Source organism: Narcine bancroftii, chromosome 5 (genome assembly GCF_036971445.1).
Source record: "Narcine bancroftii isolate sNarBan1 chromosome 5, sNarBan1.hap1, whole genome shotgun sequence".
NCBI classification, from domain to species: Eukaryota; Metazoa; Chordata; class Chondrichthyes; order Torpediniformes; family Narcinidae; genus Narcine; species Narcine bancroftii.
In genome coordinates, this window is record NC_091473.1 from 253,376,352 (window position 1) to 253,391,719 (window position 15,368).

Below are 15,368 nucleotides of genomic sequence, written 5' to 3' on the forward strand. Positions count from 1 at the left end.
CGACCGTCTCCCCATAACCTTTGATGTTCTGGCTAATCAAGAACCTATCAATTTCTAACTTAAATATGGCCCAATGATCCAGCCCCACAATCACCTGGGCAACAAATTCCACAGATTCACCGCCCTCTGGCTGAAAGAAATTCTGTTCTAAGTGGACACCTTTCAATCTTGAAGCTGTGGCCTCTTGTCCTAGATTCTCCCAACTTTTCTACAACTACTTCGTAGGCCTGATGACTGCACTGTTCTGAAGTTCCTCCCCTCTCTTTCTGATCCTGATTTGCAGCTGTAACTTACATCACTGAATGATGGAAAATGCCTCCTTATTGAATCTCTCTTTTCCTGTATTTCATCATTAATTCCCAAACTCTGTGTGGGACCAACATTCATTCGGTTCCTTTTGTGAATATCTATGGAAACTCTTACAATCTATTTATATATCTGGCCAGCTTTATACCGTGCTGTAAATTTCCCCTCAGCATTTATCTTTCTGTCATTCTCTTTTGATCCAGTCCTCCGTCTGCCCTCAGCTTTTTGTGGAATGAAAGCCGTCTCTCTCCTCACCCCCCCCACCCCACAGATTGCTACCCTTTAAAGATGGGTGGTGTCTCCTCCCTGTGGATTTTTGAAAATCTCGTTAGAATCTACCCATGTTCCGTAAATCTGTGTCTGTCCTCTTCAGTGCGAAAATTATTTCATAAAAAAACAACCCCCATCCTATCTCTTAGCTGAAATCTCTCACCCCTGGAACTATTCCAGTAAAGCCCTTTGATATTCTCCCTGCACCTTGGAATCCTTCCAGAGGCGTGCTAATCAACGCTAGATAAAAAGCTTTTCTAGTTGTGATCTGACAGGTTTTGTAAGGGTTCGACGCAACTCCCTTCACTTTTTTAAGTCTGGACTAACAAAACGTCAATACACGAAAGTCTGCGGACACTGTGAATGAGGTAAAACCACAATGCGGGAGGAACTCAGCAGGTCACCCAGTGTACCTTGTATAGCAAAGATGCATAACCAACGTTTCTGACTTGAACTCTTCATCAAGGTGTGAGAAAATATAGGTAGGAGCCCAAGTTAACCTCGCACACCACATTCTAGGAAAATACTCGTCAGGAATGGGCTGTTTGCTGGCACATGGGGAGCAATGATTCCGAGTCACAGTTAGGTAACTCTCTCCACGAGGGGAGAGGGCAGGAAATGGAAAAGCTGTCATTTTTTCTACATTTTCCTCGCCTCAGGAGAATTCACTAAAAGCTTCCGTTGAAAGCAAGCCATTTACATGTATAACTTTTGTCAGTTGAAGTAGGAATTTCCTGAGTTGATGTGACTAGAGAATTGAGCATATATAACCAGAAGTGACAATGGCAAGACCCATTTGACCTTTCTCTACGTAAACCAAGAAAGACCTGCTTACTTGCGAAGGATGATCTCGGACGCACCCTTGCTGTACATACGGAAACTTCCATCTGCGTTCTTCAACACTGTGCTCATGGACTTGCGTGCAGAGTTGAAGGTGTACACCTTGTAGAGCTTTTCTTCTGGGATTTCATTCCGCACAGCCTGGTAATCCTGCTTCAGGTCTAACACAAAGCCAAGCAAAGCGCATTCGGTCTTGTTGCCGACATGTCGAGGAAGACCTCCTTCCTTCTCTGGGGGCTGGCGAGGAGCAGAACAGGAGTGAAGTCAACAGTCAGACAGTTCCAACAGGAAAGACTGCAGACACTGAGATTGGAGTGCATTACACAAAAGTGCTGGCAGCTACCTCGACCAAGGGGGCGAAACACTGGTTACTCTTTACATCAGCAATTCTCAACCTTTATCTTTCCACTCACATACCTCGTTAAGTAATCCCTAGGCCATTGGTGCTCTGTAATTAGTAAGGGGTTGCTTAAGGTGGTCTGTGAGTGGGAAGGGAAGGTTGAGAACCACTGCCCTAGACTCAACTGTTACTGAAATATTTTGCTTGAGAAAAATTGTCCTTTGGAGTGATGAAACCGTGGAATAAGAGTCAATTAGGAATGATTAAAACTGGCTTTCAACCATTTTCTTTCCACCCACATCCCACCTTAAGCAATCTCTTACTAATCACAGAGCACCAATGGTGTAGGGATCGCTTAAAGTGGGATGTGAGTGGAAATAAAAAGATTGAAAACCACTGCTTTACATCCTAGAGATTCTATGTGACCTACTGAGTTTCTCCAGCATGTTTGTGTATTGCTCAACAGTAATAAATATAATGAACATTTGTGGCAAACAGTGGCCAGTATAGCAGAAAGAAAAGGATCTTAGGGTTGTATGTGGAGTCATGTATGTTTTCTGACAATAAATCTGAACTTTAAGAAATATTGACCACCACACGATCTCAGCATATAGCCTTGACACCGAGTCCAGTAGGGAGCAGGCTCGATGGGCCATTTTTGGCCTACTCCTGTTCCTACTTCCTATGTTCCTATTACGACTGACAAGACACTGATAGGATGACACTTGGGAGAACTGCAGGCAGTTCTGGTCACCCAGATAGCGGATAGAGATTGTGAAGCTGGAAAGGGGTTCAGGAAAGAATGTTAGCAGGATTGGTGGCCTTGAAATATATGGGGATGGTGGATAGGCTGGGAATTTTCTCCCGGTGGGGGGGGGGGGGGGGTTGGGGGAGGGGGGGTCGTGCATGCTACTGAGGCGTACAAAATTGTGAGAGGTGTGAATGAGGCAAAATAGTCGCAGTGGTTTCCCCAGGTCTGGGCAATTATAAACTGGAGAGCATAGATTTAAAGTGAAGTGGTGGGGGGGGGGGGGGGGGGTGAGATTTAATAAGGGACCTCAGGGGCAGCTTCTTCACATAGAGGATGGTGGGTTATATGGAACATGCTGCGAGAGGAATTGGTTACAATTTATGTTCAAGTTTATTATCATCCGATTGTATAAATACAACCAGATTAAACAATGTTTTCCAGTCCTCGGTGGAAATACAAATAAGAGAAAACCAGACATAAAACACATACAGACAAGCAATACATATGCAGGACAAATACACATATATAAAAATAACTAAATATTGTTTCATAACTGCAGAGGGTCAGTGCGAGCAGTTCCTTTGGTCATTCAGCATTCTCCCTGCCTGTGGGAAGAAGCTGTTCCTCAGCCCAGTGGTGCTGGCTCTGATCCTCCTGGATCTCTTCCTTGACAGGAGCAGTGGAAATGATGCTGTGTGCAGGGTGGAAGGGGTCCTCACTGATTTTGTGCTCCCTCTTCAGACAATGATCCCAGTAGATCATGGTCGATCGGAGTGCGGGTGGAGGGGGAGACTCCAGTGATCCTCTCTGTCACTTTTATGGTCCTGTGTATTGACCTCTGATCCATTTCTCTGCAGCAACCGTACCACAATGTGATGCAGCCGGCCAGGATGCTCTCGATAGAGCTCCTGTGGAAAGTCAACACAGCTGTAGCCTTGCCCGCTTATGACATCCAACAAACATTTTGACATGGACCAGAAACGTTTATAGGAAAACAGGCCGAATGCAGGCGATGGAACAAGGTTGGTCAGCATGGACAGGTTGGGCTGAAGGGCCTGTTTCCATGCTGTAAAACTTTGTGACTTTACTCTGTGAAAGCACATTCATCATTTCCTTCCCTTGAGAAAAAAAGCTCCTTTAACCAGCGTGGTTTATGTCAGAAGGATTACAGATTTTCCAATATTTATAATGTTGTTGAAAAGGTTAGAAAGTGGACTGAAAGCCACTTTTCTGTTTACAGGACAATTTTATTAACACTGTTTATGTCAGATCTTTGGGCCTGAGGGGGATATTTCCTTAAAAGGATATCTCCGCTGAAGGAACACAACTTTGGAAATGCTGAATGCTACACGCTATCCAAATGTGCAAATTTATTACAATCAATCTACTATTAAACAAACAAGTCAGCCTTGGAAAGACTGGAAAATGTCAACACTTCATAAGATGAGTGCTGACAAGGGTAAGATGTTGCATTTTGGAAGGACAAGCCCAGAAAGGACATACATCATGAATGGTCGGGCACTGAGGAGTGCGGTAGAACAGAGGGATCTGGGAATGCAGATACATAATTCCCTGAAAGTGGTGTCACAGGTGGACTGGATTGTAAAGAGAGCTTTTGGAATATTGGCTTTCTTTATCAAGTATTGAGTACAGGAGCCAGGATGTAATGGTAAAGTATATTGGTGAGGCCAAATTTGGAGTATCACGTTCAGTTTAGGTCACCGAACTACAGGAAAGTTATCAATAAGATAGAAAAAATGCAGAGATGATTTACTAGGATGTTGCCAGGACTTCAGGAACTGAGTTATAGGGAAAGGCTAAACAGGTTAGGTCTTTATTCCCTGGAGCGAAGAAGAATGAGGGGAGATTTGATAGAGGTATTTAAAATTATGAGGGGGACAGAGTAAATGTAGGTCGGCTTTTTCCACTGAGGGTAGGTGAGATACAAACCAGAGGGCCTGGGTTAAGGGTGAATGGGGAAAAGTTTAGGGGGAACGTGAGGGGGAACTTTTTCCACATAGAGAGTGGTGGGAGTGTAGAACTAGCTGGCAGCTGAGGTGGTGAATGTGGGCTCAATTATGAACATTTAAGAAGAATTTCGACAAGTATGTGGATAGGAGGGGTATTGAGGACAATAGACTGGGTGCAGGTCAGTGGAAGTAGGCAAAAAGATTGTTCGGCGCAGACTAGAAGGGCAGAAGGGTCCTGTTTCTGTGCTGTAATGTTCCATGGTTCCATGATAAAGAATTTATCCCAGATACCAGCTCACCAGGATTTTGGTAGTGTAAGCGGAGTTAATAGCTATTCCATTGACAATCCGTTCCAACACTTTGGGTAGGATTACATCCGGGGCTGGGATTTGCCTGTAGTGAGTTTCTCCAATGTACGACTGTACCACTGTCATCCGGTTCATGGTGAGAGTCCCTGTCTTATCCGAGCAGATGGCTGTGGCGTTGCCCATCGTTTCACAGGCGTCCAAATGTCTGACCAGATTATTGTCCTTCATCATTTTCTGTCAAAACAGAAGATTACAGAATAAAAACGATGCAATTTCCCAATTGGCATATCTATTTCTTTATTTATGGGGCCCCTCCAGGTCTGGTGTGGAAACTTGAGTGCCCAGGAATGCAGAGGGTTGCAGATAAGTGTCAAACCTGGCCAAGCCCATCACAGGCACCCATTTCCCATCCACTGAAGATTTCTACACGAGCTACTATACTATCTCATGAAGGCAGCCAACAGCACAAGGACCATAAGATCTATGAGGAGAAGTAGGCCACTTGGCCAGTCAAGTCTGCTCCACCATCCCGTCATGAGCTGATCCATTCTTTCACTCCGGCCTTCTCCCCAATTACTTCTGATACCCTGACTATTCAGATATCTATCAATCTCTTCCTTAAATACACCCAACAACCTGATCTCCACAGCCAGCCATGGTAGAAAATTCCAGAGGTTCAGCACCCTCTGGCTAAAGACATTCCTCTGATTCTCAGTTTTGAATGGGTGTCCTTCAACCTTGAAGTTGTGCCGCATCTTTGCTATATCTACTCTGTCAAGGGCTTTCAAGATTCAAAAAGCTTCTAATGAGGTTCCCCTAATTTCATCCAAACTCCAAGGAATCCAGTCCAAGAGCCGTCAAACATTCCTCATATGCTAATCCCTTCATTCCAGGAATTATTTCTGTACTTTTTAAAAATCCACTCCAAGGCCAGCACACAATTTCTTAAATGAGCCCCAAACTGTACCCCGTACCCTAAGGGAGGACTCACCAGTGGCTGAGAAAGCCACACCAGTGGCTGAGAAAGCCTCACCAGTGGCTGAGAAAGCCTCACCAGTGGCTGAGAAAGCCTCACCAGTGGCTGAGAAAGCCTCACCAGTGGCTGAGAAAGCCTCACCAGTGGCTGAGAAAGCCTCACCAGTGGCTGAGAAAGCCTCACCAGTGGCTGAGAAAGCCTCACCAGTGGCTGAGAAAGCCTCACCAGTGGCTGAGAAAGCCTCAACATCATATCCCTGCTCTTGTTTGCTATCTCTCTAGATATGAACGCCAACATTGCATTCGCCTTCTTCACTCATGACTCAACCTGGAGGTCAACCTTGAGGGTGTCTTGCCCAAGGACTCCCGTCCCTTTGCAGATGGGAATTTTGAATTTTCTCCCCATCCAAATAATAGCCTGTGCCTTCTACCAAAGTGCACGACCAGACACTTCTCAACATTATATTTAATTTGCCACTTCTCTCCTCATTCTCCTAATCTATCCCTCTCTGCAGCCTCTCCATTTCCTCCTCACTTCCTGCCTCTCCATCTATCTTTGTATCATCTACAAACTTAGCCATAAAGCTATTTATTCCGCAATCCAAAACATTAACATATTAAATAAAAGCAAGTAGCAACTGGTAGCCAACCAGATCCCTTTATTTGCACTCTTTGTTTCCTGCTCTGCCCATGTTAATAACTTTCCTGTAATTCCGTGGGCTCTCATCTCGTGCAGCACCTTGACAAAGCCCTTTTGAAAGTCCATATACACAACATCCACTGCATCTCCATTGTCCAGCCTGCTTGTGGTTTCCTCAAAAAATTGCAGTAAGTTTGTCAGGCAAGATTTTCGCTTACAGAAACCATGCTAACGTTGGCCTATCTTGTCAAGGATACTCTGTAACCTCACCCTTGACAATCGACTCCAGCAACTTCCCAACCATTGATTCTAGGCTAACAGCCCTATAATTTCTGCCTCCATTCTTTTTTTAAAATAGCAGAGTGACCTTGACAATTTTCCAGTTCTCCAGAACCACACTGCAATCTATTGAAAGGGCCTACAGCAGGCTGGTCACAGCCTCTTCTTGCTGCTACCTTCACCCTTAAGTTCAGCATCTCCTTTATTCCCCATCCCCCCAACAGCCATCAGGCTCTTGAACTTCCCCATACTACTCAAACCATAAACTACCCTGGAGCCACCAAAGGATCTGTCTGCATCACTGAAACTTCTTTCTTTCTCAATCTTTTTATTAAACATATTATAAGTAAAAACACGAGATTAGAAACCAAAATCGAGCAGTAAAAACAGACACATCAATATATTGCGATACATGATGCGTGTAACATTATAACATATAAGCATATAACCATATAACCATTTACAGCACAGAACAGGCCAGTTCGGCCCTACTAGTCCATGCCGTAGCAAATCCCCACCCTCCTAGTCCCACTGACCAGCACCCGGTCCATACCCCTCTAGTCCCCTCCTATCCATGTAACGATCCAGTCTTTCCTTAAATGTAACCAATGATCCCGCCTCGACCACGTCTGTCGGAAGGTCATTCCACATCCCCACCACCCTTTGCGTAAAGAAATTTCCCCTCATGTTCCCCTTATAATTTTCCCCCTTCAATCTTAAACCATGCCCTCTAGTTTGAATCTCCCCCACTCTTAATTGAAAAAGCCTATCCGCGTTGACTTTGTCTGTCCCTTTTAAAATCTTAAACACCTCGATCATGTCCTCTCTCAATCTTCTACGCTCCAGAGAAAAAAGCCCCAGTCTGCACAACCTTTCCCTGAAACTCAAACCTTGAAATCCTATCAACATTCTCGTGAACCTTCTCTGCACTCTCTCTATTTTGTTTCTATCTTTCCTATAATTTGGTGACCAAAACTGTACACAGTACTCCAAATTTGGCCTCACCAATGCCTTGTACAATTTCATCATAACCTCCCTACTCTTGAATTCAATACTCCGATTGATGAAGGCCAACATTCCAAATGCCTTCTTCACCACACCATCTACCTGAGTATCAGCCTTGAGGGTACTATTTACCATCACTCCTAAATCCCTTTGTGGCTCTGCACATCTCAATTGTCTACCAAATATTGAACAATATTGAACCCTTTCTCCTCAATGTGGAATATTCAAAAAGAGAAACTATTTTTTAAAATTAAAATCCCATCTAACCCACCGAAATAAACAAAAAAGAAACAACAACAAAAATTTAAAATAATTAAAAAGGCCGGGCCGCCTAAATGGAGAGAGTTCACTACAACAGATCAGTACAAACTATTTATCTGGTCCTTAATTTATAAAAAAGAAACAGAAATCGAGAACCGTCTGGAAGGTGAAGTCAAAATACAGATGAACTCATACAAAAATAGTTTATAAAAGGATCTTAACGGGGGAGTCAAAAGTGCAACTTCTAATTTTTTCTAAACTTCAATATGACGTAATTTGAGAAAGCCATTGCATCAAATTCGGTGAATTAGTATCTTTCCATTTAAGAAGAATGGCTCTTCTGGCCAACAGTGCAGTAAAGGCTACATTGAAACTGAAACATCTTTCTTGTACTCACTGCAAATGTGAATATTTATTTATGTATCCTTTTATATTCATTACTAGCTGGATACCCCGGCGTTTCCCGTGAAATAAAACACTCAGTTGTTGGCTACATGGTTGAAACAAAACACCCAAAAAGCTTCATAGTAATTCTACATAAATATATATTTTCCTAAACACAACTTTCCTCAATTTCCTGCCCCTTGCCTGTCTGGAAGCATCAACAGTGAGGAGCGAGATTGATGTCCCTCTGCATGCCTCCTGCTTTCTCTTTTGTCTGACTCTACGGGCTTGTGAAGAGCTTCTACCAATGTTGTTTCACTTTTTTGGACCCTTGTTGAATTGGGTTTGGCCACTTATTTCTATTCATTGATGCAGCCCTGTAACTAATCGAGATGTCCCTGGGGCAAGTTCAAAAATTTTTTGAACTTCATGTGACCTTAAAGGTTAAATTCAACATTGTACTCATGTGTATGATAATAAACTCTCATCATTTCAGACTATCAAGAGGGCAAAGAGAACGTTGGGCTTCATTGCTAGACCAAAAGGATTGCTCACACGAACCACCCGAGACTTTCATATGTGCAAAACATTATTTATTTATGTGTATAGATGAAATACTTATCCTGTGTATGTATTGTTTGTCTGTATGTGTGTTATGTTTGGTTGTGCGTCTGCGTGTTTTGCACCTCGGGTTGTACTTGTACAATTGGATCACAATAAACTTGACTTGACTAGAGGGACTGAATTTAGAAGCAGGGAGGTCCTGCTGCAACTGTACAAGGAACTGGTGAGGCTGCATTTGGAGAACTGCATACAGTTGTGATCTCCTTATTGGAGGAAGGATGGACTGGTGCAGAGGAGGGGTTCACCAGGTTGATTCCAAGGATGAAGGAGGAGAGATTGAATGGACTGGGACTGTACTCACTGTAATTTAAAATAAGAGAGGATCTTATAAAAACATATAAAATTATGAAAGACATAGATAAGATAGAAGTAGTTTAGTTGTTCCCATTGGTGGGAGAAGACCAGAACTAGGGGACATAGCCTCAAGATTCAGGGTGGTAGATTTAGGTCAGAGATGAGGAGGAACTGGTGAATCTGTGGAATTTGCTGCCCATTGAAGCGTGGGAGGGGGGGGGGGGTGATCCCAGTAAATGTATTGAAGACAAGGTTGGATAGATTTTTACATAGGTGGAGAATTGAGGGATAGGGGGAAAAAGGCAGATTGGTGGAGATGAGCCACCACCATATTGAATGATGAAGCAGGCTCGACGGGCCAAATGGCCAACTCCTCCTCCTATTTCTTACATTGTTTGCTCATCAATCATTTATGGAATTATAAGACCAATATGATTTCAGCTAATCCATGAATGTTTGTGAAGTTACTCGAACCATTACAGTCTTCAAATGCAGCTGGCAGAAGGAGAATGAATGGCATTTTCCCCAGAAGAGCATGTGGTTTTGAGTGGAACCCGGGGACCGACGTTCCCCCGCGTACGCTGCCCTTGTTCTTCTTCTCAATGTGGCCGCATAATTGGGACACAGAAACTTTGGCGGGTATCAGCAGTGCATTCTGTGAGCGCAGCCACTGTACGCCGAAGATGATGGGAGTTAGATGCAATCACGCACACTCTTTCCCCCCAGATGATTTAGTCAAGTGAAGCAAACCTCAGAAAGAGCCTTCTCGTGCCCTTTACTCCCTTTCATTGCCACTGGACTCACTTCCCGCAATCCCAAGATTAACATCCTGATGCGAATTTCTGAGGAGAACCCATTAAGCTTCTACTTTGTTAATTACATTACAACCCTGTGTCTCTTGCAATGCAGAGGGAACGATCTGACTTTACTAGTCACATTGGAACCGCAAGACTGCGAGAGGTGTATCGCAATCACATGCTTTCTTACTTCAACAATCAGCCTTGGGGAAAAATACACCTTTACGACATACTAGCATGTACCCATCTTTTCATTGGTAAATGGGGCCGAAAACCTTACCACTCGATGCCAAACAACACAAACGTAAACTTCTAATCGAGTTTAGGGTCACCTGATTGCACAAGTGCAACCCGACGAAACAACATTCTCCGGTCCTCTGTGCAAGCAGTATAGGGGTTGGTTAACTGGGCAACATTTATTTTGACTTGTGGTGGCTCTGATCTTAAATGAACGCATTCCTTGGAAAAGAGCTGTGGCCGCAGAATGGATGTGAAGCACATTTATCAATTCTGCCACTGCAGTGGAATGACTTCCTATAATTATTGTTACCACAGAAAAAGGAAACAAAGGGCCAAGAAACTGAATATGTTCTCAAAAGCTGTGCGGTTAAAACCAAGGACTAGTTCATCAATCCAAGAAAACGGGCAGCTCCCCGCAGATCTATCACATTGTACTGCTCCCTTGGAAACATCCCAAGGTACACGACTGAGCAATGATGAGCTCAGAGATTGCCAGCATCAATCTGTAATTAGCTGGCAGAGGAAAGTGAACCACGTTCTTAGCTTTCAAGTAAGCTGAACAAAAATCAGCCAGGATCAAGAAATCAGAAGAATTTAAAGTATTCCTATCTTCCAGTATTGTAAAACAAACCATCATCTCCTCGTTTATCCAATCCTGAGTGTTTTCAAACAGTTCTAAACATGTCATTACTTGGAGATTGATTACACCGGTTAAATGTTATCTTGGGCCAATTTAAAGTCTTTCCAGCCTCTAATTCAAGATTGTCAATCTTCCTTCTCAGTGCAAATGGGTGCATTCATTGGAATGTTTCCAGGCCATTTCTTTGCATGGTGTGCCTGGATAGAAAATGAAGTCACTCGTATAATTAGTGGACTCACTTTATTGGAAAATCATATTGCGATGCCATCAGTGTGGACCAAGGAAGGGAGTTAAATGAACATCACTGCTTCTGCACGTGAACTTGGAACAAGAAACAACTGGCCTTAAGCTTTACGATGGCCTTTCTGCTGCACGGCCACAAGGTGAAAGTATTCCTCTCCCTGAGCAACCCTTTGCTTCATGTCAAAAACTGTCCTGTCCTGATAGAGTGATATTCCCATGATAAATTGTTCTGAACTTGAAAACACCTCGGCGCTGTCCGCCGCAATAGCGTAGATCTCCCAGTGGCCGCCCAATTCAATTCTTCGGCCCATTCCCTTGCCGACGTGTCTCATACTTTGCCACACCGAGACCACCCACAAATTGGAGGAGCAACACCTCATCTTCTGACTGGGCCCGCTCCAACTGGACGGCATTAACATCGACTTCTCTGGTTTCTGTTAAAACTCCCCACCCACCCCCCCCCCCCACCTTATCTATTACCCCTGCCTCCTTTCACAGACCCAAAATCAATTCTCACCTTCCTTCTTATCATATGCAACTAACACGTTTAGCCTGTTGGTGTACACTCCCCTCTCTCTCATTCTTCCAGTCTTTATTCTGACGTCCGCCCGCTTTTTGCTTATTCCTTGAAGAAGGGCTTAGGCCCGCAATATCGGTAATATGTCTTTACCTCCTGTGGACGCTGTGAGATCGGCTGAGTTCCTCCAGTATTTCTGTGTGATTTTACTACCTTCACAGTGTCTGCAGACTTGCACACCTCTTCACAAAGTATTTTCCAGCAGGTTTTAGAACACATTTCCATCACTTGACAGTATATACTTCTCCCACCTTGCAGATGTGGGCACTGCTGGCAAGATCAGCATCTGTTGCCTACCCTCGATTATCCTTGGGGTGGTAGGCAGTGAGGTGTCTTCTAACAAAGACACTGCCATCATTGGGAATGTGATAAATTTCTCACAATACACAACTGTGATTTGGGGGTGGGGGGGAAGGGAAAGATCAGCATGAGGCAAGAATTAAAAATAACTAATTCAGGGTGGCACAACGCCTTTACAGCGCCAGTGATCGGGACCGGAGGTTCAAATCCCGCGCTGTCTGTGAGGAGTTTGTGTGTTCTCCCCGAGTCTGCGTGTGTTTTCCCCGTGGGCTCCGGTTTCTTCCCACCATTCAAAGTGTACTGGGGTGGTTGATTAATTGGGTGTAAATTGGACGGCATGGTCTCTTGCACCAAAATGGCCTGGATTAGTTAATAATTTGCTAATTTATTTTTAAATAGAGGGCATGTAAATCAGTGAGGACCCCTTCCACCCCGCATACAGCATCTTTCAGCTGCTCCCATCTGGGGAGAGATACAGGAGGATCTGAGCCAGCGCGACCAGGCTGAGGAACAGCTTCTTCCCACAGGCAGCGAGAACGCTGAACGACCAAAGGAACTGCTCACACTGACCCTCCGAGCCTCTTATGTTCATGAAGCAATATTTATTTATGTTTATAGATATAATACTTGTCCTGCATGTTTTATTTGTCTGTCTGGTTGTGTGTCTGAATGTTTTGGTCTGAGGGGCAAAGAACACTGTTTCCTCGGGTTGTACTTGTGCAATCAGGTGGCAATAAACTGGATTTAAAGACCAAAAACTTAAGATTTAGAACGATAATGAGGAGGAAATGGTTCTCCCAGAAAGTAGCGAGTCTGTGAAATTCTATGAAACACAAAAGTCTGCAGACACTTGAAGAAGGGCTCAGGCCTGAAACGTCACTAATACATCTTTACCTCCTATGGACACTGTGATACCGGTTGAGTTCCTCCAGCATCTGTGTGTTTTTACTGTGGAAATCTCTGCCCAAGTAAGCAGCTTAACTAAGTACATTTAAGATGCAGATAGATTTTTGCATGTAGAAAGGGTTCAGGGCAAAAGGGGTGTAAGTGAAGCAGAGTCCAGGGCCAGATCAGCCACGGTCTCATTGAATGGCGGAGCAGGCTCCATGGGCTGGATGGCTGACTCCTGCTCCTAGTTCTTGCCAATTTAAAACTAATTCCACATTGAAATGTGAAGGACGCTCACAAGCTCTAGTTGAAACAACCAGAGGTACAACAGCTGTTACACATCTGAACCACGGTTCCTCACCTCACTTTGCAATTTTCAAAAACAATACTTTTTAAGAAGATATCAATAAGTGCAGAGAAGATTGATTGGGATGTTGTCCAGACTTCAGGGACTGAGTTACAGGGAAAGGTTAAACAGGTGAGGACTTAATTCCCTGGAGCGTAGAAGAATGAGGGGAGATTTGATCGAGGTATTTAAAATTATGAGGGGGACAGACAGACAGAGTAAGTGCCAATAGGCTTTTTCTACTGAGGGCGGGAGAGATGCAAACCAGAGGGCATGGGTTAAGGGTGAAAGGGGAAAAGGTTAGGGGGAACATGAGGGAGAACTTCACACAGAGTGGTGAGAGTGGAACGAGCTGCCATCTGAGGTGGTGAAAGCGGGCTCAATTTTAAGATTTAAAAAAAATTGGACAGGTCCATGGATGGAAGAGGTATGGAGGGATATGTCTGGGGTGCAGGTCAATGGGACCAGGCAGAATCATAGTTCGGCACAGACTAGAAGGCCCTGTTTTCCTGTGCTGTAATGTTCTGTGGCTCTACTATATAATTTACACTTTCAAATTAGATACACTTTTGACATAAACCAAACAAATGTTTCTGCAGGAATCTGCTAAGGAAGAGTCAGCTTTCAGGACAGGCTCGTTCGATTAAAATGGCCTCAAAGCTACACCCGACGATACTTTGTGCCACTTGACTGTGACATAAACCAACCGGTTATCAGTCCTACCCCTGGATTCTTCAACACAAAGGATCTCACCTTTACAGAGTAGGCCAGAGAGATGGTCACAGCCAGTGGGAGACCCTCAGGTACAGCCACCACCAGCACCGTAACACCAATTATGAAAAACTTCACAAAGTACTGGATGTAGATCGGGGTACACTCCGCCAACCAGGGTCTGCCTTGGATTCCAAAAGTGTCGATCGCAAAATACAACACCAGGATGATGACTGTGACCGCTGACATAAGCAGACCTGGAGGAGGTAAAGGTGATTAAATTAGAACATGGAACAGTTCAGGACAGGAGCCAACCCTTCGGTCCTCAGGTCTGCACGGAAGTGATCCCCAAATCAAACTAAATCCCTACTGCCTGCACAAAACCCATATCCTTGCACATTCGGATGGTTATCCAGCAGCCTCAGAAACATTCCCATCATACCTGTTTCCACCACCACATTCCAGGAACCGACTGCTCTCTATGCAAAGAAACTCGTCCCACACCTCTCCTTCAAACACTCTGCCCTCGCCTTAAACATATGCCCTCTACATTTACTTTTAGCCACAAGATTGCGTTTAAACACACACAAGACTTCCAATGCAATTGCCAGAACAAAGTTGAACAGACTTCGCAGACAGGAAAGTTTATTGTTCTTCCACACGGCCACCGTGTTTCATTCCTCAGGTAACACTCAATCGCACTTTCAGAAGAATGTGGTGGTGCTGGAGAGAGTGCAGGGGAGACGCGGCAGGAGTATAAGTTCGGGAGAGAGATTGGACAGGCTGGGCATGCGTTCGCTGGAGCCAATGGTCCAAGAGGTCACCTGCCAGAGGGATACATAATCATTAATGGAGTTGATAGTCAAAAGAGGGGAGGGGAATCAAAGAACAAGAGGGCATTGTTTTAAGGTGAGAGGAAGGAGTTTTAAAAGGGATCTGAATGGCACGTTTTCTCACACCAAGAGTGGTCGATATATTCAAAGTTTAAAGTTCAGATTTATTGTCAGAGCACATACACGACATCACATACAACCCTGAGATTCTTTATCTTGCGGGCCAGGCAGAATTTCTACTTAATGGTGGAGAAAAAAAAAACTGCACCCAAGAAATGAAAACAAGAAGGAAATGCAAACAAACTGTGGAAATACAGAAAATAAAGGTTCAGCAATAAATAATGTGTCAAGTCGGAGTCCTTAAAGGAGACTCTGATCAAGTTTGTCGTTGAGGAGTCTGAGGGTGGAGGGGGAGCAGCTGTTCCTGAACCTGGGGGTGCGAGTCTTGTGGCACCGAGACCTCTTTCCTGATGGGGTGATGGTATCAGATACAATCACCGTGCTTAAGAGGCGCTGCAAGTGACAAGGCATTGAACGATATGGACT

General features: G+C 44.3%; 1 protein-coding gene across 6 annotated transcripts in view; it reads right to left on the reverse strand.

The window, feature by feature from the left end:
- LOC138765221 (plasma membrane calcium-transporting ATPase 1-like) overlaps positions 1-15,368 on the reverse strand; it is a 249,628-nt gene that overhangs the window by 61,460 nt on the left and 172,800 nt on the right. For all 6 annotated transcript variants that reach the window (XM_069942198.1, XM_069942200.1, XM_069942199.1 and 3 more), the window contains 3 exons: positions 14,032-14,246; positions 4,777-5,019; positions 1,412-1,653 (listed from right to left, as the gene is read on the reverse strand). In XM_069942198.1, coding sequence (XP_069798299.1) covers positions 1,412-1,653; positions 4,777-5,019; positions 14,032-14,246 — 700 coding nt within the window. The remainder of the gene's footprint in view (positions 1-1,411; positions 1,654-4,776; positions 5,020-14,031; positions 14,247-15,368) is intronic.